The 22,278-nt window shown below is 48.2% G+C and overlaps 1 protein-coding gene across 2 annotated transcripts; it reads left to right on the top strand.

Annotated features, from left to right (window-relative positions):
* Nucleotides 1-491: 491 nt before the first annotated feature.
* Nucleotides 492-15,687, top strand: NRIP3 (nuclear receptor interacting protein 3). 2 transcript variants are annotated; one of them, XM_027737799.2, is made up of 7 exons: nucleotides 492-978; nucleotides 7,452-7,631; nucleotides 8,261-8,343; nucleotides 11,528-11,667; nucleotides 12,065-12,117; nucleotides 12,220-12,317; nucleotides 13,652-15,687. In XM_027737799.2, the coding sequence occupies exons 1-7, from the start codon at nucleotides 805-807 to the stop codon at nucleotides 13,662-13,664; spliced, it is 741 nt and encodes a 246-aa protein (XP_027593600.1). In that variant the 5' UTR covers nucleotides 492-804; the 3' UTR covers nucleotides 13,665-15,687. The 2 variants fall into 2 exon arrangements, with proteins under 2 accessions (XP_027593600.1, XP_027593592.1); XM_027737791.2 differs by having other exon boundaries at nucleotides 493-978; nucleotides 13,649-15,687.
* The last annotated feature ends 6,591 nt before the right edge of the window (nucleotides 15,688-22,278 follow it).

Below are 22,278 nucleotides of genomic sequence, written 5' to 3'. Positions count from 1 at the left end.
CAAAACTAGCTGCTTTGCAAAGCTGATTCGTGATCAGTAGTGTGAATGCTAATGATTAGTCAAATTATGCTGCACCTGAATATTTGATGGGTGTAGAATCCTGTGAAAAACCACATTTAAGGCTCTCCAGTTTGGCTGGGACAATTTTTGTGACAGTCTGCCTGGGGACTTGAGTAGACAGCGATGATGCAGATCAGTGCCAGCAACGCTCTGGTGAGGGAGGCCAGGGGCATCCAGAGCCTGCCCTGACCCTTCCAACCCCAGGGGTAAGGTAGCAAAGCTCAGCATGGCCAGTTGCACAGTCTCTGTGGGGCTGCATCCCCCCAGCCCTGGGGGGCAGAGGCACCCAGGACCTCATGGGTGCTGGTCACCTGTCTGACACTGCAGACTCCCTAACGCGGCCACAGCAGCCGCGCCTGCAGGGGCTGTCTGGGAGGTGTGCTGGCTCCTGGGGCTGTTTGCAGCTCTCAAAGCCCCATGCCGGTGCTCCTTTCTGTCCAGGAGGCTGCTGGAGGACTTTTGAGAGCCGTCGAACGCCTGTGCCTCATCTTGCTTTCCGGGGAGGCAGCGGGGAGGAACGGCGCCGATTTATTCCCTTAGACCGAGCCTGATCTCACCCGGCGTTGTTTGTGCAGCGTATTGCGATGTGCCCAACCCCTCCTTCCCTCGGCGCCGGCCCGAGCACCTGCCGGTCTCCAAACGTCACCAGGCTCCGGATATAAAGAGCGGCCGATAAAGCATCTCCCCGGCTCCATCTCTGCGAGCGGCGCATCTTCAGGGAGCGAGCCATACGCGGGCGCAAAGATGTTTTATTCGGGTATCCTGACAGAGCCGAGCAGAAAAGAAGTGGAGATAAGGGAAGCGGCGTCTCTCCGCCAGCAGAGGAGGATGAAGCAGGCGGTTCAGTTTATTCACAAGGATTCTGCAGATCTCCTCCCTCTGGATGGGCTGAAGAAGCTGGGGACTTCGAAAGATACTGTAAGGCTTTATTGTGTTTACTGGAAGGAGACTTAAGAAGCTGGTAGGGCAGTGTCTTTATTTTGTCTTCGTGCCGTTTTTCTGTTGGGAGGAGAAGTTGGTTGCTTGTGGAAACTCATTTTAAAAAACGAGACTTTTATATGTGAAAGGAAGGGAGTACGAATACGATGCTAGATATAACCAGAGTTGCCTTCTTCTAGTAGGTGCTTCCAGACACCTGGCACTCAGATCTAAAAGCTTTTAATTTCTTTTTCACTTTGGCATGAAAATGTGATATCATTTGCAGTACAAAAATCTTCTCTGAATCAGAGTAAGCCAAAATGGCTTCATATAATACATGCATGCAAACACATGTGTTTGCCTGTGATGTGTATGTAGGCACAACACGTAATCATAAACATTCAGTAAAGTCCAGTCACTATTATTTCAAAATATAAAACTGTCATGATCATGCTTTGATAAAGACATGCATATATGGAATTCTAATAAAATAAAGATACATAATTTTAGGTTTAAAATATTTACATCTCCAGTGATCCATGTGATCCTGTACTTGACATATGATATTACTCATCATGTACAGGGGCTGGAGAGTGTTTCTAAATACTTATGTATGCAAATGTTTGAGCTTTCTCTAATGGGAAGGATACTTAAATGTTACATCGAAAGTTCTGACATAAGGAACAAAATCTAGAAAATATATCCTAAAGCTCCTTTACTTTTTTTTTGGTCAATGGTTGCAAAATTGTTGCACCCTGTAAAACAATATTTTTTGCTTTTTTCAGTGCTTGATATGGATTTTATGGGGGGAAAAAGTGCATCTTTTTATTTTTAGTGGCGTAGTTTTGTTCTATCACAGCCTTCCTGCTCAGCTGGGTTAGGCTTGGCTCTGCCTGTCTGAGACAAGTGGAATGAGTTGGCTGTTCTCTGCAGTGCGCATGGAGGTGATTTTTTTGACATCCCAAGTGTTTTACAGTTGTAGGAAGTGAAGCTCCTGCCCAGAGAAAGGCTCAGAAGGAGCTTTCCTGGTCACCACTGAATTGCAGCTCTCCCACGGGGAGCTACAAAGTGCCTTTCAGAGCGTGATGGTGTTGTTATTACTATTACCTTCAAAGTCTAAATAACATGTGGTGGCTCAGTGACCTCCAGTGTGCCGGGTTGAGTGCCTGGTGACAGGTTTTCTGCTCTGCCCAGAAAAGAAGCAACAGGTAACAGGAGCCAGGGGCACTGAGCACTGAAGTCCTTGGCCCCACAGCAGCCAGGACCAGGTTTTGTCCCAGCACCAGGGGCAGAGCATGGGGCTCCTTACCACCACCTTGGTTACAGAAACGTCATCCGAGGTTTGCTCCCTGCTCCTGTGCCCACACTGGCTGAGCCATGGCTGCGGCATCACCCCTGCTGCACCCACAGCTCCTGCAAGAAGGGTCCATGTGGGGGGCTCCCTCCAGGGATATTGCAAAGCCTTGGGGAGGTCCACAGCTCCAAGGAAGAAAGAAGGTGCGGCATGGCACTGCCCATCCTGGCTACCCTAGCTGTGGTAGGTCTCTGGCTCGGGATGGGGTGGGAACTGAGCTGGTATGGGCCACCCTACCGCAAAAACCCCCTTGTCCTCAGGCCACAGCAGGGGCTAATGGAACAGTGTGCATATGTGGCCAGGGCTCTCTTGGCCACAGGGACCCCCATGGGCCGTGTGGGGAATCCCCAAAGTGACAGCACTGGCACATGCCCAGGCCCCTTCCCACAGCACCGGAGAAGACACCATGAATTTCAGGGATGTTGCAGCAGGTCACATCACAGCGAAGTGATGCTGTGGGCACCGCCACACTCACACCACACATATCTGGGGTGGACCCACCAGGTATCTCCAGCTATAACGGCTGCCTGGATGTCACAAGAGTTGTCCCTGGGAGGAGCAGGAAGTTGTTCATCTCTGAGACTGGAGAAGCACCTCTAAAATTGGGCCCCCACCTTGACATGGCCCCAAATTGAGAGGTCTGCATCCAGAGGGGCTGAGCTGTGTGATCAGGAGGCTCAGGGCATCAGAGGTCTTTGCCCAAGGCATTTGCACGCCTTTCTTGTGAATAACTGCACATCTCCTCACAAAGCAGCACGTTCTCATGCCTAAGGCTGCGTGACAACTGTGGTGACGTGGGCAGAGGGGCTTCTGACGTGACCGGCGTTATTAATGCAGGGTTTCCCATGGGGTTTTCCAGCAGCCCTGGCAGGAGAAGAGAGGAGGTAACAGCTCCCCAGAGACGGGGACAGGTGGTGAGAACAGATCCTGTCTGTCAGGATGGGAGCTGGCAGCAAACACTCTGATTTTGGGGAGAAATCCCCTTCCTTTTGGCCATAGAGCAGGGGGTGCTGTGCACAGCAAAGGAGCAGCAGGTCACCAGGGTGGGTGCACTGGCATCTCCCAGTTTTACTCAGCTCCTGAAGCATCTCTCCTGGTGATACCATGTACAGGCAGGTTTGATAAATACTTGTAATGATCTGTGTTAAGCTTATGATAATTGGCAGTGTATTACTCTGGCTCAGATCGAATTCTAGCTCCTTCCTCCCTTTACATACTCCACTCTGCCTAGTGTAAGACCAAACTACAGCATTGCATAGCCTACATTGAATTTGGCAAATGTAGGGCTGGATATACAGAGTAGAAATGGTTTTGTTTTGGTGCCTATTAGCCTCTTCCCTGAAGCCCAGAAAACTGGCACGATATGGTCCTTAGCTGGGATGTGGGCTTCCTGACATGATAACCGTGACCCCCTTCCCAACTTGGACAGGGTGTGCTGGCTGTTGGCAGCTCCTCCTGGTGCTCTGACACTTCTCCTTCATCCCGAGAGCTGCCGAACCAGTTTGAAGGGGCGTTAGTTGAAACAGTCCCGCATCTCGTCACAAGCTGGGAAACAAAGTTATAAATAGCAATGACAACAACAAAAAGCATTTCCCCCTTCCAGCATGCCCTCAGAGCCTCCCCTGGGCACCATCAGGACAACTCTGGGTGTCCCCATGGCACTGGCCTCTGTAGGTGGTTGCAACACTGCTGTTAATTGCAGTGCATTCAGTTGTCCCCGCTTTTCCCACGTCCCTGGATTTGCTGTGTCTTGGCTGAAATGCAAAAATCTTTGATGATACGTGCACTGTCTTACTCAGAGACCTGGCTGCTGTCTGGGCGCCCAGGGGTGCAGGGGGCAGCTCTTATCCCATCTCATCCCCCTGTGAGTGGGACTGACAGCACACGAGCACAGGATGCTGGTAGAAGACGTGTTTGGATGAAGGATGGGAAGGAGAGAGAGAAATTGGTTATTTCTTGGGCTTAGCTCCATTGGTGCATTAACCCCCCTTTTTTCCCCCCTACTGTTTAGGTACAGAAGAGAAGGCAAACCCCTTGAGATGGGTTTGGGGAGGGGAAGAGCCAGCATGTTCCCTGACTTTCATCTGCACCTAGTGAAACTGTTGTTGATGGGTCTTGTTATCCCCAGATCTAGAAGCCAAAATAGTGGGAAAACTGCCAGAGAGAGAGAGAGATATTGCAAGCTGCAGCAATGCACTTGCTTATACATCAGAGAGAAACAAAACCGGGCAGAATTATTTGTATTTTTGACAGACAGTGGTAAATAGGTTAAGCAAAAGCTGTGTCTCCACTTGCTTCTTTGGGTTTCTACTTTGACATTTTTAGGGGATTACAGGTTTTTGCAAAGTCTGAGTTGGAAAGGGAGATAAGAAAAAAATCCTGGTTTGTATTTATGTGGTGCTGAATGATACTAGGAAATATTTTTGCACTGACACAATGAAATGTAACATTTTATATTTTATAAAACATTCACCAGGTTTGTGCAAAGCATGCGAATACAGTACCAGATAGTCTGAGTTACTTCAAATACTGTTCCTGGTTCTGTGGCTGGCCCTCACTGGAGGGAGAACACAGCTGCTTCTCCACTGCTGTCACAGGGAGGTTTTTCTCCTCTCCCTCCCTCCCAGACATTGTCCACTTGCAGTTTGCCAGCAAAACGTGCATTTGCAAATGTTCCCTGACACATTATCTGTTTACCAAGTACGTGTCCATCACTTGAGTCATTTTCGTGACTAACATCCCTCACTCTGTTGCACAAGAGTCAAGGGAAACACAAGTTAAAGCAAACTAATTAATAGCCTGAGACAGGATGGTGCTGTAGGGAACGTTTTCAGCCCCCTCTTGCTAGATTATTTCTGTACTGGAGCACAATGTAAGGAGCATTTGTCCCCCCACAGGCAGAATTTGCTGTGATTTTCAGAAGAGCAAGTGTCAGCAAAAGACAATCCTGTTTGTGATGGTAACTCATCTTCACTGAGTAATGAACTTTTTCCTTTTGGTAATGGATCCCACATAGGATTCATAAAACCAGGGTCTCAGAAAACCCATGTATGTTACTAGTTAACAATCCATAGGAGAACTTGTAGTTAAAAAAATTTAGGTTTAGCTCAAGGGTAGATGACAGTTAAGGGAGCGATGAGGAGTGTGCTGGTGATTGAGGCCAGACAGATCAGAAGAGTAACCAGATTGTCCTGGATGATGCCATTCAGAAATTTCTCTTGGTCCTGGCTGAATGGGGCTGAGCATGAGGAATTGGCCACTGTATGACAAGCTGTCTTTTGGCCAGCTGGGTCAAAGCCGGGTGAACTTCACCCATCTACTTTTACAGTCCAATATCCCCTCTTTTTTCACTTTTTTTTTTTTTTAATGATGTGAAGAATTAATCCTCCAAATGTATTCCTGAGCTGCAGGCATACACAAAGGGTAAGAAGGACATCCCATCCACTGTCAGCAAGCCTTGGCTTGCATTTTCGCTCGGATGCGGAGCATTGGAGGCGATCACAGCGCTGACTGTGCATCTCAACTTCTGCCTCATATAAGGGAGTCCTCGCTTCCAAACTGATTTGCTTGCCCCTGCACACAGTGATAGTCCAGCCAGTCTGCCTGCCTTTAATCTAGTTAAGCATCACTGGTTCCTGCTGTTCGGTCTCACTGGGAAGGCTGGTGGTCACTGGAGCAGAGCATGAAGGAGGCAGCATAATGTCAGGTCTGATTCCTCCCCACCATGACAGTGGCTGTGTTATTGCCTGCACACAGGACATGCTCTCTGTCGTGGTGGTCAGACACAGCACCTGCAGCCTAAAATGGTCATGGAATTTAGTTTCAAGTCACAGGTTGCACGCAGAAATAAGGACAGCAAAAATTGGGGCCAAAAGGAGATGACATGTCCCGGTGACCACTGGTGCTGGATGTATCTGCCCAACCTCATCAGTCAGGTCCAGTGTAACCACCCATGTTGTGCCTAGAGCAGGATCTGAAGCGCTAACATGGCTGCAGTTATTTTAGGATGATGCCAGGTTGCATTAGACTTTTCTAAGTGCTGTTATTTAACATGCTGCACAGACAAGATGCTGTGCACAAGGGTGTGCGCTGGCCAGCTAAGGGAGCCATGGCCCCAGGTTTTCAAAGTTATCCTGAATCTGAAATTCTCCTGGGATGAGGAGGTTTGCTTGTTCAGATGTCTCTGCAGACACACAGGCATATTTAATTTGAATGCAAAAATTCAGGAATAAGCCATTAAGAATGTCTCACTGTGGACAAATTAAAATCCAAAGGAAAGGAGTAATGGGGAGGGCAGATTAGCTGGGCAGAGAAATGAGCAGATAATCAAGCAGAGTAATTTCACCTCCAGCAGAGTATGTGCATCCATCTGTGGCAAACATTAAACATAAAAAGGCTTTTGGGAAAGCGGTTGGAGATTTTGAGAGGCAGCATGCCTCTCGCAGAGCAAATGGAAATGACAGAGAAAGCAAGAAGCTGCTGCATGAAGCTGGGTGTTCCTGGGAGAATACCTGCCTAGCTACCTACCTCAGACTAGCTTACCCCTTCTCTTCCTCTCACTTTTCTCTGGTGGCATGCCCCTCAGGACTGGTCCCACTTACCCTTAGCAGCTAAAACGTAGCAAAGAAATACATAGGGCAATTTTAGACCAGGTCATAGATCTTCTTCATAATTAGCTGGTGAATTTAATTGGAAAGGTAATTTGTTACATCTTAATTTTTCACATCACTACAGAATTCCCAACATCCCTATCAACAGATGGAGGCAATTATGGCTGAAACACTAACTTGAAAAAGCTGGACTTGTTTTGATTCCTATATGCAATCAAATCTTGAACTTGAGTTTGGAAAACAAGGCATCCCTCCAAATTCTGGTTAATATTTTGGAAGTATTATTCCCTGCACAATCCAAAACAAATTCTCTTTAGTCCAAGCCAGGTAAGCTAGAGATGTCTAGGAAGAGTCCTTGTAGTCTAGGAATCAGGGAGAGTGACACTTCAGGGTATCCCTCCTGTGAGAGCAGTGCTGGCCCGTGGGCACCACAGGCAGGCTGGTGACGCAGGTCACTGTGGCTTTCCTCTGACTTCACCCTGCTCTTCTGTGTGTGTTCTCTCTTAAAGCAACCACATAATATCCTGCAGAAACGCCTGATGGAGACAAACTTATCAAAGTTACGAAGCAGCCGAGGCTGCTGGTCTCCGAAGGGTGATATCCCACCACAGACCAACAAGCTGAATCAAACCAAACTGGGAAGCTCAGAAAAAATGGAGGATGAAGAGCTCATAGTAGTGAGCTGCCAGGTAATAGTCCCTCCCCAGTCTTTTGGGGGTTTTTCCCACAACATTTATTTCTGACACCCTCAAGCTGTGCTCTTGTTCTCCATGTTTCCTGGTTAAGGTTGTGCTCCCTTGGGACTGTCACAGCTGTGGGGATGCATTATCTCTGCAGCTCTGGGCTGCTGTGGCAGAGACAGCCACCTGATATCACAGAGCAAACTGGTCTGATGGATGTCTTCCCTCACACATCAGAGTGGAGAGGGTAGCTAGGATGGGGCAGCATGCTGAAATACTGAGGCATAATTATCCATGGCAACTCCCTGTGTTCATAGCCTATTTGTTTTCCTCAAGTGCCATCCCTTTTTTCTTTCCCAAGGGTAATTTCACATTTCTCCTTCTTATCCCCACGCTTTTTTGTATTTCCCACTCTGCAATATCTCCCCCTGCCTGGGGCTGCTCTTTCTGCTCTCTGCAGGGGTAAAAGGCCCAGGGAGAGCTCAGGACCCAGCACACATTTAAGTGTGCAGTGCAGAAGGGATGGGCTGGCATGAGGAGATTTGATGGGGACTGGTGTGTGCAGAATGGAGACCCTGAACACTCTGCACTCATCCTGCACTCCACACATCATCTCCCATCTCTTCTTGCTATTGCAGTGTGCGGGGCAGGAGCTGAAGGCTGTGGTGGACACTGGCTCACAACACAACCTCATGTCGTCTGCCTGCCTGGACAGGTTAGGGTAAGTATCCAGCTGGATTTCTGTGTTGCGGGAACATGGCACCTGGCAGCACAGGGAATGCTCCTGGGGCTGAGGCTTTGCTCACCCCAGTGATGACTGTTCTGGAAGAGAGTGCTTTGGGCTGTGCCTGGGCAAGCCCCTGAGCCTCCTGTTACAACCAAATTCTAGCCCAGTCTTAAATGGCAGGGAGGGAATCCCTTCAGAGGGTTGGATGCATTTGTGTTTTTTCAGTTTGTTTCTTTCAGCCTGTTTGTCATTCAGTGCCTCACGAAATAGCTGAACCTCCCTCAGCCTTCTAAGTCCCTGGAGCAGGTGTGGGGCTGCAGCTTCGCAGGTCCCTGTGTCAAGGCAGGGACCTGGCTGCTGCCCATGCTCCCACTGGTGGCTGCAGCACTGCTGGCCCCAGCACCCGGTGTAAAGGAGCTGTGTGGATGCACGTGTTCGGAATTTGGTGTCTGATGCTGATCCCAACAACAAATTTTTCGTGGTTAAAAGCAAATGAAATATATTTATGGAGTGTTAGGGAGGTGACTGTCAGTCATTTGCAGCAAAACTTTCTCTGATCTCTGAGGAGCAGAATCAGGCATCAGCTCACAGGGTATCAAGCTGATTTTGGCACTTTATTGCCATGGAGTCATTGCTTTTTGTAGCTAACTTGCAGCGATTATGCAAAAAACAATTGTACCTGCTCCCTGAGCACTACTGCATGGCCCTGAATGAGTGGTGCCAACGTTAATTACTTATTTGCAGTTTAGTGGCTGGAAGGTGGCTGTACTTCCTACAACCTTGTCACAATCTGTGGAGCAGCTCAGCCATGCTTAGGGATGGTCACAGTGCATTTGGAGGGGTTCTCAGTACAGCAAGATGCTGTACTGGCTGCTCTACTCCTCTAAGTCTCACAGTGATGCTCTGTGACAGTTCATCTGCTCCCTGTGTTACTTATGTGTGGCCAGTGTAGTTCTTGCAGCACTGGTCTGCTGCAGCAGAGCTGCCCTTCAAAGACTGCTGAAGAAACAGGTTATACCCTGTTTTCTGCTCTCAGGTTTTGGGGATTCCCTCCTGATCTGAGCGAGATCACTCTTGTAGCAATCAGCCAGGCAGCTGCAGTTACAACAAGGCCCATGTCCCTCCCTGGTGTTACTCCTCAGTGATGAGTAAGCTGTGGTTCCTGCAGGCTGGGACCCCAGGACACAGATGTGTACCAGAGACCCACTGCCTGTGCAGGCAGAGGGACACCCATCCCAAATGGGCTGCCAGCCAGGGCACACAGCAGGCAGGGCTACCTCACAGGCAGCTGCCTTCAGATCTTTTGCTGTCTGTGGTTTTGGGGACAGAAGCTAAAGCCAGATTAGCAAAGTGGGTTAAAACCAGGGCTTTGATGCCTGGCTCGCTCTGCCGTCACTGTGGTAGGTTCTGTGCGACAACAGGCACTGCTCCAGCACGTTCTACTTCAAAGCAGTCCAGTGGCGAGGATAAAACATGAGTTTTGTTTAAATCCAGCCCTGGAAAGCAGCAGGAAAGAGGCATGCTGGGTGATTTTGCATTTAGGGGAAGGAAGAGGCCCCGCTGTGTGCTTTGCTGTGTGCTGCTGCCTGCAGCTGGGGCTCTGCAGCTCTGGGGATGGGCTCAGCTGCCCAGGTCTCTGGGGACTCAGCACCTCAATGCAGCGTGTAGGTGTCTGAGGATCAGGCTCAATTCCTCCTTTCTCTTTCAAAAACCTTTTTGCATCTTGTCATGATGCCGCTCAAGCTCTCTCCCCTGGGAGAGAGTGGAATAAGCTCACGGGTTGCCACAGTGTGAGAAATCCCCTGTAGGTACAGGAGGAGGCCAAGGATGTCATAAACTTCTCATTGAAGTTTAAATTTTAAAATCATTTCCCACTGATTTTGAAAGCCAGTCCCCAAAACAGCAGCAGAGAGGATTCAGCTCCTTCTCCCTGCTACCTCTCCCAGTCCCTGTACCTGTGCCAAATGGTGTGGGCAATGCCCACCTCTGTCCTGGGGTTTCTGCCTCTGAGGAGGCTGGTCCCCCCAGGACAGACAGACACACATACACACACACACTCTCACTGCTGCAATGCGGCTCAGCAGAAAGGCACCTCAAATAGCTGAAAAGTGATACGGCTTTTATCTGAGAGAGACATCAGCGCCTCAAACTGCCTTTCCATCAGATTCTTGTTCAGTTTAAAAGAGAAACTGAAGCTAAATAATTAATCAGTATTGTCAGACTGGTTCACAGGGTGTAGATAGAAGAGACAACTGTACCTGAGGTTTTCTGACATCCATTTTTCCTTTCCTTGGGCTGAATGTGATTGATCTGTCCCCATTTCCTCTGAACAAAGCCAGCAGCAAGCACCTAACAAACTAACAAAAGTGTATTGGGTGTGTTGCCCCAGCTGTGAGTCATGTTGTTTAGCTTGGGGCAAAGGAGGCTCAGGGGCACCTTATCACTCTCTACAACTACCTGAAAGGAGGCTTTAGTGAGGTGGGAGTTGGTTTCTTCTCACTGGTAACAAGTGACAGGACCAGAGGAAATGGCCTCAAATTGTGCCATGGGAGATTTAGTTTGGATATTAGGAAAAATTTCTTCACTGAAAGGATGGTCGGGCTTTGGAACAAGCTACTCAAGGAAGTGGTGTGATCTCCATCCACAGAAGTGTTCAAAAAGTGTGTGGATGTGGCACTTGGGGACATGGTTTAGTAGTGAGCTTGGCAGTGCTGGGTAGACAGCTGGACTTGATGACCTTAGAGGTCTGTTCCAACATTAACATTTCTATGATTCCATGGGGACACAGTGTTGGTGTCGTCAGATCCGCTGGTGGAAACTGGAGTGGACTATCCCTTCCACACTGCGTTAGGAGCAATTTTATGTCAACATCTTCCCAAAGTCTTGGGGAAATGTAGGAAAAAGATTCCTCAGGTAAAAACCAAAATCCAGTACAGAGCCGTGCTTGGGGCAACCCCAGAGTGGCATTGTGGGTTGTGCTATGGTCTATGAGTGTGGGCTGCTGGCTGCCTGCAGGGATCCACAGACAACCTGCCAGGGAAGCAGCTTTCCAATAACAGCTTGGTAACATGAGCGAGCTAAGAGCACTTCAGTGTAAGTACCCTCCAAACACTGTTTGCTCCCTGCTGGAGCAGCCAAACCATGGCTGTTTGATGTTAGAAGTGTTTTCAATGCACAGGTTAAAGGAGCATCTCAAAGCGCTCCCTGTCGAAGACGAGATGGTTTTGTTGCCGAACAAGGTGAAAGCCATTGGCCAGGTCGAGTGTCTCGCCCTCACAGTGGGAGCGGTTCCTGTGGAGTGCACTGCCCTCGTCGTGGGTGAGTGTGTGTGTGTGTGTGTTCCTCTGGGTATGGGATGGGGTTCTACTCCCTCTTGCCCCAGCAGCAAAAATGAAGTTTTAGAAAGACGTTAAAACTAAAATAAAGAAAGTCCCTGCTTGGCCCTTCAGCGGGAGGGAGGGAGGATGTGTCCAGCAGGGCTGTGCTGGAGGCACCAGGCTTGGTTTCTGCTCTGCCACGCCAGTGGAGCAACCATTGCATCTCCCTGTAGGTGCATCTGCCTGCCCTTCTCTGATCATCTTCTCTGGAGTCACTCAGTCCCTTTACAAACAGGGTTTTATTTAGCAGAGCAGCCATGAAGGAGGGATGGAGTCACTGACAAAAAGCGTAGGAGGGTATTTTGAATGTATAAATCTGAATAGTCATGTTTTTTCAGAAGACAATGAGAAACCCTTCTCCTTTGGGCTGCAGACACTGAAGTCTCTGAAGGTAGGGGTTTTCCAGCAGGGTGCTTACCCATGCTGGTGGGGGATCTGGGACCACTATGAATTGCAGTTTTCCCTCTTACCTAAAGGCATTTATTCTCTACAGTGTGTCATAAACATGGAGAAGCACCACCTCGTTCTGGGGAAGACGGACAGGGAAGAAATCCCGTTTGTGGGCAGTGACAGCGCTGCAGCAGGAGAGCAGTAAGTTGGCTGGGGAGGTGAGCTGCGTGTGCATCCCTGAGCCTGATGGCTCAGTGCCCCCCAGTAGGGGCATGCAGAAGCCCCCAGATCTTTGCTGCAGGAGACAGAGAGCTCACTGACCCTGGCAGAAATTGTTTCATCAACTCATTTAGTTTTGAAATGGAGTCCCTGGCTTTTTCAGCAGCATTTGTCAGCTTTTGCTGCTTTTTTTCTGGTAAACATTGCACATCAAAGTGAGTGTCTGAAAAGACATGCAGAGGGAAATGCCTTAGGAAGCGTACTTTTTGGAGGTCACTTGGAAGACTCCTTGAGTTCTGCTTTGACATTGTTCCCAAACAAACCTTTTTCTGGAAAATATTTATAGAGCAAGGCTGGTAAACCCACATCAGTGTTTGAGAGAGAGATCCTGCCTGGAGATAATGGTGTTGCCACTTCTCCCCGCATTGCCCAAGCTGCCCTCCTGCCAGCTGTTCCCAGTGTCCCGGACTTTTTCAGCCTTATCTCCCCCAAAAAAGATAAATATATGCTATACCTCCTAAATGTGTGTAGCTGTGGTGCCTGGATCTGCAGGCAAGCAGGCAGCAGGCAGGGCAAACCCTGTCCTTCCAGGCACAGCATGAGGCTCCTTCTCTCTGAGCGCTGTGGGATAAGAGATGTATCACTGGTTCCTGCCTCTGACTTAAGAAACTGGCAGGCACCGAGTGTCTGAGAGGGGGATTTGCACTTGATGTGCCTTCGCAGGCAGCACTTGTGGTTGCTGAGTGATGAGCAACCTAAGAAACGTTTCCTCACTGCTTAAGAAAGCATCTTTGGCAGGTGATGCAGGTCAGCATCTTCTTTAGCTGCCTGTCACGACCAGCCACAGTCATTTTGGATGTCCTGCAGCCCCCGTGCAGCTCCAGCCTGCTGTGCTGGACACCACTGAGCTCAAGGAGCCTGGGTGGGAGTGGGGAAGGAGCACACCTTCCTCGGCTAATTGTATTTATGGTCCTCGGGGAGTGCCTGAGGGATGTACGGACTAGCGTAGGGAGTCAGGAAGAGAGCACACGTGCACCTGCTGTGTGCCCAGGACAGCCAATGGCCAGGAGAGCTGGCAGTGTGTGATCCCAGGGAATGCCACGTACAGCACTGTGGGGGAACCATGCAAAACCAGTGGGTATTTTCCCTGTCTCCTTTGAAATAGGGATGCGAGAGATGCAGTCGAGTTCTGTCGCCACCGCAGTGATAAATTATTTCTTAGTACTGCATTCAAGGGCAAATTATGCTGCCATTTTTTTTATTTTTCATGAAAAATGCCTGTTTTATTGAGTGTCTTCTCCCTCCTGTTCCAGCAGTTTGGAGGCGTAAAGAGAAATTGAAACACCATCCACACACAAGAGCTTGACATCAAAGAAATCCTGTGCAGCTGTTCCAGATGAAACAGCAGCGCGCTGCTTTGACAACATTTATACTAGGCTACAGCTTGAGTAGAGCTAAATGAAATCCTGTTTGTAGCCAGTAATTTAGAGATATTGTCATGTTTATCTATGTTTTTTGAGAAACAAATGTGTGCTTATTTTCTGGACTTTTCTATAACCTGTCCTCTTTATTACAAACAGTTGGGAAAACCTTATGAATTTCTTCTGATGAGAAAAATACTTTTTATAGTGGCCTCGTATGAGTAATTATATTTAGCTGTCATTAGAGGCTATCAAAATGAGATTTTTATTAATGATTTTTCCAGGAACTAAGCATTTATATTCACTTAATTGATATTGCCACATTCAAATGGCCATTACCAGGAAGTTACTCAGAGCAAAATAACAATGTTAATACCACCTAGGAATTATAGCTCATCCTGTTAGCATAGTATTGTTGCCATGTAATTAAGGATGCAACTGCTGGCTTGATGAGAAAGAGCAATTGCAGAATTATTAATGGGTTAGAGAGTTCTCTGCAGTGGTGTGGCAGAAGCACAGAAACAGGGTTTGGGAGGGCTCCCAGGGTGATCTTCCACAGCCCCCAGCTCACTGTGGGGTTGACATAGGGCTCAAAACCCACTGAGGAGGGATCCTCCAGGCAAGCCTTGGCTGTCTTCCTGTGGGGGTAGTCAAAAAAATTAATCATTGTATTGAGCAAAAAAGCACCAAACAAGCACAAAAATATGTTGTCTGGAAAGCATCAGATACAGAGCCTCAATGGTTCTCCCCTGCCACCAGGACTGGTGCCTCTGCCTGCGCAGCACCCAGCCTGAAGCACCCACAGCAGCCAGGCTGTGCGCTAGTGTGGGTTATCACCTCCTGTTGCACTTAAGTGCTGCTGCCAGAAATGCCATATTTTTTATATCTATCTACAAATTGCCTGGGATTTTAGGTATGACACCAACCTGGATTACCCTCAGGGTGAGGAGGGAGTCTTTGCCAAGACAAGCGTTTCATTTGGTGTTACTGTCCTGTAGCAGCAGGGTTGCTGCTTCCCGTGTCGCTTGCTTGCAGACCAGAACAAACAAACCTATGGCATTGCCTGGGGGGGGCCTGGCCTCGCACAAAAGCAGCTTTCTAGATTTTTAAAAGCTAATAATTAATCTTTGTCATCTGCTGAAGAGGCACCTTTAAAAATCAGAATAATGTCTCTGTGATGTTGTGCATCTGCTGTCAGCTGGTCCCTCTGTGCCGTAGGAGCGAGAGTGCTGCTCCAGCAGCTCTTCCTTAGCAAAAGCCCTTTGGCCCTGGCGGGCACAGGCTGCAGGGTGGCTTGGCTAGGCTGGGGGGCTCCTGCAGGATCCAAGCTGCTCCCGCCCCTAATCCTCCCTGCATCCATGGATGCACCACGTGCCCAGGGATCCCAACGGGCGGAGCATCAGCTGCAAGTACTGACAGCGTCACTGACATTCCCACTTAGGAAGTGTCCTGATGGTCCTGGGTGAGGACTCTTGTCACCTCATGGCCATTGGCTCAGATCTGGAGCCCATCCCACCAGCCAGGCTCCTGCCATCTTTAGCCAGTTTGTGCCCACTCACCTGCCGGGGCATCTGAGTTGGAGCTTTATCTCCTGCAGTGAGTTTGAACCTCTTTTCGATATTGGGTATGTCTAGCAAATCTGAACTATCTGTATTTTGAGCTATTTTCTATTTTGGTGATAAGTTTCAGTGCTTTCTCTACATACAATATTTTATAAAACACAGCTATATATATATGTATGTATTTACAGGGTTGGGCTGTCCAGGTCAGTCCTACTGATGCGTTGTAGAAATATTTCACTAAATATGAAATATATTTGGTTATTTTATATGCTATGAGTTTGGTATTTTGGTACTTTTTTCTTTCTGTGCTTATTACTGTGCTAAATGTCAAATTAAATCTAAATAAAGTTACACTGCTATTACAATTTATTTGCTTGTTCCCTGGATATACTGGTTTTTGTTTGTTTTCAGTGCAATTCTCTGTTGAGAACAGGAGTTAATTTCACTCTTTAGTCTGACAGGGCTCCGAAATGTTTTTGGAAATGCTGTTGGGAATTTCCATCAGACCAAAGAAGAGAAGCAGTGGAGATGCACTAATCAGGCAGGATAAAAGGCACAAGGCATTTGGGTTAAATGTGAGCCCTCAAAATCTCAGCCTTTTGTTGCCATGTGTCTCCCTCCCAGAGAAGGTGTGAGACAGCTGAATGTTTATGCTGTGTTTGGCTGTGGCTTGCTGGGGCAATGCCAACCAGTGCAGGCAAATAGGAAGGCCCTTTGTAAACTCTGGAAAACTAGGAAAAGAAAGTGGCCAGAACAAAAGACATGGTGAGGCAAGGCATGTGTGCAATAGCCATGTGACCACAGACAGACGTGCAGAAGCCTGAGATTAGGGTCTTCCCCAAAAGTCTGAATGTGAATTTAGGGACTTGCTGTCTCTGCCCAGATGGGCTTTAGGCTGCTGCAGCAGTAGTTGAGCTCTATATTACCAATGAGAAACTATCCTTTTACCCACTCAAAGTCTCACAGCAAAAACCTTTGGTGGAGCAGGAACACTCCAAGCCCAGTAAAACTGGCTCTCCTTGGTGCTGGGCTGGCTTTCTCTGAGTGTGGAAAGAAACCAGGCTCCAGCAATAAAAGTGGAGAAAAAATGAGGAGCATAAATGTACGGGCAAAAATAATGTCTTGTGCTTCCTGGAGCTGCTACAGGTTTCTAGACTTACTCAGACTATTGCTGATGCTAGAGAGCAGAGTCCTAGCACATGCAAATGAAGAATCAGTGGGCAAAATTCCATTCATTCTGTGCAGAGCAGGACTAACTCTGATGCTGGAGGCCTTTCAGAGGTGACTCCTGTGAACAGAATGCTCTGTAAGACAGGTCAGCTGCTATAGGAGACACGTGCTCACCTCAGTCCATAGGGATTATAGACTACGGGAAGCAACATAAGATCTCTGCATCCACACAAAAACTTGCATGGCCACAGAGGTAAATGGTAAAGCACCTGAGTGCTACAGACCAGCTCAGCAAGCCCTCACTGTTTAATCCTGCTTTATTTGCAGCACAGGCATGTGTCTATGCACCTTTGGCAACCTCTCCATGACATGGGTTTGCAGGAAGTCCAGGCATGGCCTTGTAACTGAGGGACCTGCTGTCTCTTTGCAGGTGGCTGGGGGCAGAGAAAAGAGCAATGCTTGAAACCATCTGGGATAGGAAGGACTTGGGAGACAAAAAGATAGCTTTGAGAGGATGTTACAAGAAGCCCCCGGGGTGGCATTGGGTTTTGTTGAATGATTTATGCCCCAGCTGATTAACACTGTCATGCTGCACTGTCAAACTTCTCACAGGTGAAGGCAAGCACAACCCCCCTTCCCAAGTAGCCTCAGGAAAAATGAGCCAGCTGCTCCGTGGCCAAAGCGCTCCCCAGGACTGTCCTTATGCTCATGGGGTCAGCAAAACGTGGTGGGACAAAACACCTTTGCCTCCTCCAATGCCTTGTCTTCATTTTGGTCATGTGTAAAGCAGAGACAAAGCCTGCAAAGAAGAAGACATTAAACAGAAGCCTTGGTGGGTCCACCAGAGCTTCAAAAGCTGGTGGAACACGCAAGACCTTGATGGTGGGGCTCTTGCAATTAAGATGGCCCATGTGAGTAAGACATCGACCCTCGGTGAAAATTTTAGAGTCCTGGAGATCTGGTGGAGAGTGGCTGTCGGGCTCCCAGTTTGTGTCTGTGTTTCATTGCAAGTGATGCACCCAAGGGCATGTGGGCAGGCACTAGCAGAGGAGGAGCACCCTGGGGCTCTCCCCATGACCCCACCACCTCCCACCACATTGGTCCGAACAGCTGTGAAGCTGACCAGCTCCTTCTGGGCTGGTCACTCTGCAGCAGCAGCTGCTGCTGATCCAAGTGGAAAGCCAGAGGCCATTGCCAGGAGTAGCCCAACAGCAATTATTCGCATGCATTTTGTGTCCTGCTGAGATCCACCAACATTTTTTCATCACCTCTGCCAGTGGAGCAGCTGATTAGATGAGACCTGCTGGGTCATCTCTTCACAGTTATCTCCAGGGTAATCTGTTATCTAATAGTTCTCTGGGGAGGTCCTTTTTATGGGCTTTTCTATTACTGATGATAACGTGATGCTCAACATGTTGTGAAAACAAATCTGATTTGTATGTCTCAGATAGATGATTTATTTTCATATAAACATATGCTTTAGGGCTGTGTATTGCTGCGTTTATTTTATGGGGCAAACATCGGTTGAGGTCTGTATTGCTTTATCACCTGCTCACTTAAATGGAGGTGAGGTATCAGGTTTCTATCAATTGAAAGTCTGCTCCTTTTCCTAAGGTGAGTTTTCTCTTTTCTCCCTTTTTCATGGGCTGTGCACTGCTGGGGTAGCTCAGCCATGTGCTGGTCTCCTTCTTTTCCTCCTCTGTTAACAACCACATGGCTGACGAAAGGCTACAGTCTCTGGAGATGACACTGTAGGTGTCGGTGACATTTCACCAGAGGTGGCATTGCGGAAAAGGCAATTGATTTAATGATTTTGTTACTAGAGTGGTGCTGCCACCACTTCCCCAGGACGAGATTTCATCACTCTCAAAGTGGGTGTGAAGACAGTCAACAACCTAAAAATATCAAGAGTTTAGGAACGACAGGAAGCCACGGCAGCAGGAGAACTAGCTGAGGGGATGGTGCTGCAGGGACTTTCTCCCTTTCTTTTTTTGAGTGCAGTGGGATCGATGCCTGCAGCTTGTGGCTGCCCCCACTGTGAAACACAGTTGGACTCTCCAGAAAAGCTTCTGACTCACACAAGGGGAAGTGGTGCAAAGCTATGTGCTCACTAAAAGTAAAACAGCCCAGGTGGGGTATCTGCAGAAGGTGGGGAGCCCTTAGTGCCTTTTCAGCCCTATGTGTCTCATCTCTGCTGTCCACCTCTCCCCCCCGGACAGTGGCAGGGCCAGCACTGATTTTCTGCTCACTTCCTCCCACCTCTCTTTCTCAAAGACCAGGAGAAACAGTCTCCTCCCTGCAATGGAATGCAGACACGCTACTGTAGGTGCGAAAACCACCACCTAACCCTTCGAGGTGCCTCCAGGGGGTGCACTGCCTGTGGGGCCGGCACAGCCTGCACAGGCTCTGTGCCCTGTGCTGTGGTACCTGGTAGTGCCTCACTGCTGTTTGTGCTTGGCTTGGCTGGGCTGGCCCGGGCTGAAGCTGAAGGGACCAGGCTGGGGCACAGCAGGCTACAGTGTCCCTGTGCTCTTGCCGGGCAGGAGCCCCACGGGTGACACGGGGGCTGCAGAAAGCTGGTGCCCCAGCTTAGTGGCAGAAGAAAGGCAGCAATTGCTCCTACCAAGGGATGAAGCACTAAGAGAGGACTGCCAGGAAGATTAGAGTGGAAGACCTGGATCCAGCCACCCAAAAACTCTCACTGCTGGAAGGAAACGGCAGGGAAGGCCAACTATCACTGCAACCCAGGGGTGTACAGCTGGACACCTCATTTTCCAGGTGTTGCCAGCTGGGAAGCATCTCAATGGCAATGCTGGCAAAGGCAGTGTTGAAAAATACTGCTTAAGGAAAGGAGCAATACTGAGACCTGTGACCCCAATGAGAAACCAATATATTTTGAAGTGTTGCTATAAACCCCAGTACTCTGTTCCTCCACAGACAGATCAGACGGAGCAAGGTGAGTGATCTGGCACTTGACAAATGCAAACATACTGAGTCATGGAAAACAAGGGCAAGGAGAAATTGTGCAACACCAGAGAGCACTGGCTCTTAATTTGAAAATAGAAATGTAATTGGGAGTTGATCATTGGTCTTTCCTGGATCACAAATCAAAAAATCACTTCAAAATCCCTGGCAGAAGATAAAGCCCAGCACGAGTGCATTGCAGCCCAATGACCTGGTTTTATCCAGGTCAGCGGAGACCAGGACATATGAAAAATGATCAGGATTTTGCCACTAGCCTTTCTGGGTGCTGGCAGAGAAGGAGAAACCCCATAATTGGGCAAAATGTGTCTTGGAGCCGGTGTAACAGGGAAACTGGGCCTCAACAGTGCAGTCATCTGAGAATCCGGTGAAATGGGTCTCCTGTGAGTGGTGTCCCGGGAAGGCTGTTTGGCCTTCTGTTTGGCAGGTTTAGAGAGGAAATCTGGGGATTTTTAACTCCTACTCACAGAAAGCTTCTCTACTGAAAGCATCGTCATGTTTCTTGGTTTAAGCTTCAATGACATTTTTCAGATTTACTTTTAAGGCTAACAGAAGGGGAAATGGGCTCTAGTTCCTCTAGAAGGAGAAGATAGTGTATTTTTAAGAACAGATTATGCATGAGGACTAATTAACTTGGCATTTACAGCTTAGCATTCTCCTGGATAAATTTTCTCCAACCAAGACCACGTTCTGTTGCAAGAAAACTTCTGTCAACCGTCTCTTTCCTCCTGCTGCTTTGTATGCTGTGATATTAAGGTCATGAGCCATCTTCCAGTGTCCTGCTCAGTGACTTCCAATTAACTAATGAGTAAAGTGACGATCTCAGGTGTGGTTTAGCTGTAAGGACTGAGTAATGTCTCAGTGGGGACATCTCTCTTACGGTCCTGGTCAATGTTTTAACAGCTATAAAGTGTCAAGTGGGACAGGCTCCTAGAGGGGCTTGCTACACAGCAACAATTTAACAGCAGAACTGCTGTTGCTTCTGATCCTCATAGAGAGGAGCTCTGAAAAGGTCATTCTAATGAGGAGAAGGAGACTGTGTAGGTGAGGAATTTATCTCTTCCCCTGGTTCTAAGGCCTTTCCAAATAATTTGCTCTCTGAGCATGCAGTGGTTATAGTTTGCAGGCTGGGGGGATGGACAGCCCAGACACATGGGCAGGATAAGGCAGGCAAAAAGCTCTTGTCCTTGCTGCTGCAGGTGTGCAGGGCACACTCATCAGCAACCTGTCCCACCACAGAATCCCCACAATCCTGTTTGCTTGTGCTGTGCATGTGCTTCAGGGCTGTGTGGCATAACGGGGCAGCGCTCGCTCCACCTGGTGGGAGGTGCAGCTGAAGAGAGAAAGCGTAACCTTGTTTCAACAAGGGGCGCTGAGTTTATGCTGATAATATTTGGGTGTTATTTAACCCTCAGCAAAGTCCTCCCTCTCCTGCAAAGATCATTTTCCACCCCAGGGAGCATTTCCTGCCCTCAGGAGAACATTCAACAGTGCTCTACTGGGAATTCATGCACTACCTAAGTAGTTATTGTAAAGAAGGGAAAAGGGGTTCAGCTGTACCTATCCAGAGACTATCTGAGCATAGTGTCAGCTGAAAAAAACCTACTTGGAGAAAGCTCTAACGTAATGAATCACTGTAATCTGTACAAAGGAAGTTAATAGGATACTCTCATTCAAAAATTGTATTAGAAGACACTGATGACGAGCCCACATCAGTTGCTCTGCCCGCACTTCCGCTCTCTGCCATCCCAAATCAAGTTAAGGTGATACAGATGCACCTCTTATTGCTTTAGGGGAAAAATATGGCTTGTTTTTTCCTGAGGATCACAGGTAACTAATGCAATAGAGGCCAGGCACAGCAAAGGCAAAGCCCCAACCTTGGCACTGTGATTGCAGTGAGGTCAGTGGGATATCCCCAGAACCCACCTTCAGGAGGGAAGGTCTTGTGACTCTGCATGACAGGATGAAGGGTTAATGTGCACCAGCTGTAAGACTAGTTTGTGGGAGTGCTGCAGGTCTGTACAACTACGTGCTCATGTGCAAATAATAACCTCGAATTTCCTTTACTCTTTTAGATTTTATTCTCTTGATTTTTAAGCCTGAATTGATGCATCTTCGACAAGCAAGGTCAGTTATTCACTTTCGCCACCATACCCACAATACCAAACTATAAACATAAGCTGTGGTGGTGGGTAAACAAAGAGACCCAAAAGACACAAACACAAAATTCAAACACAACACTCACTTGTAAAGCCCAGAAGCTCTAATAAGGGGTCCAGTATGTTAAATATGATACAAACAAAATGGACTCAGCGTCCAGGTCTTGAGGCTGGTGAGTGAAAGTTAGGGCAACTTGGCAAGTGAAGAAGACAGGCAATATGGCAAAAGGAAGGACATGAGGTTTTAGTAGAATTAACTGTGTGCTAAGATAATCCATAGGAGATTGGTGTTAATTACCTACTGTCCCCACAGCTCTCCTGCGTGGAATATGCTGCTTACCCGTGAGCCCATCACAGTTGCATGTAAGTGGTGTAGAAGCAGCCTCCCAGGGAGCATTGCTCAGAATGGACTGTCTCCAGGTAAGTATCACTCTACGGGAAGAAAACCAAGGTTATGTATTTAGTAGAGTCTTGCATGTATTTATTGACCTCCCCAGAGATCATGGCTGCTCACCACCACTAAACTGCAGGCTGGCCCAAACTGCTTTCAAAGAAAGCCACCCCACTCTCTTTCAAAAAGGCTCCAAATTTTGATCTCTTAGTTGATGCAGTAAGTATCCTTTCTGCCCTTGAGCTGAAAGAAGTGGGT

This window comes from Pipra filicauda, unplaced genomic scaffold (genome assembly GCF_003945595.2).
Source record: "Pipra filicauda isolate LSUMZ 115617 unplaced genomic scaffold, ASM394559v2 scaffold26_size5592650_pilon, whole genome shotgun sequence".
Lineage (NCBI taxonomy): Eukaryota > Metazoa > Chordata > Aves > Passeriformes > Pipridae > Pipra > Pipra filicauda.
This window is presented reverse-complemented; position numbering and strand designations above follow the sequence as displayed.

Bases quoted from the DNA above. Each gene is read 5' to 3' on its own strand.
- NRIP3 (XM_027737791.2), top strand. From the start codon at position 805: ATGTTTTATTCGGGTATCCTGACAGAGCCGAGCAGAAAAGAAGTGGAG. The intron at 8,344-11,527 runs GTAAGTATCCAG...TTCAATGCACAG, and splicing joins GCCTGCCTGGACAGGTTAGG to GTTAAAGGAGCATCTCAAAG. The intron at 12,118-12,219 runs GTAGGGGTTTTC...TATTCTCTACAG, and splicing joins AGACACTGAAGTCTCTGAAG to TGTGTCATAAACATGGAGAA.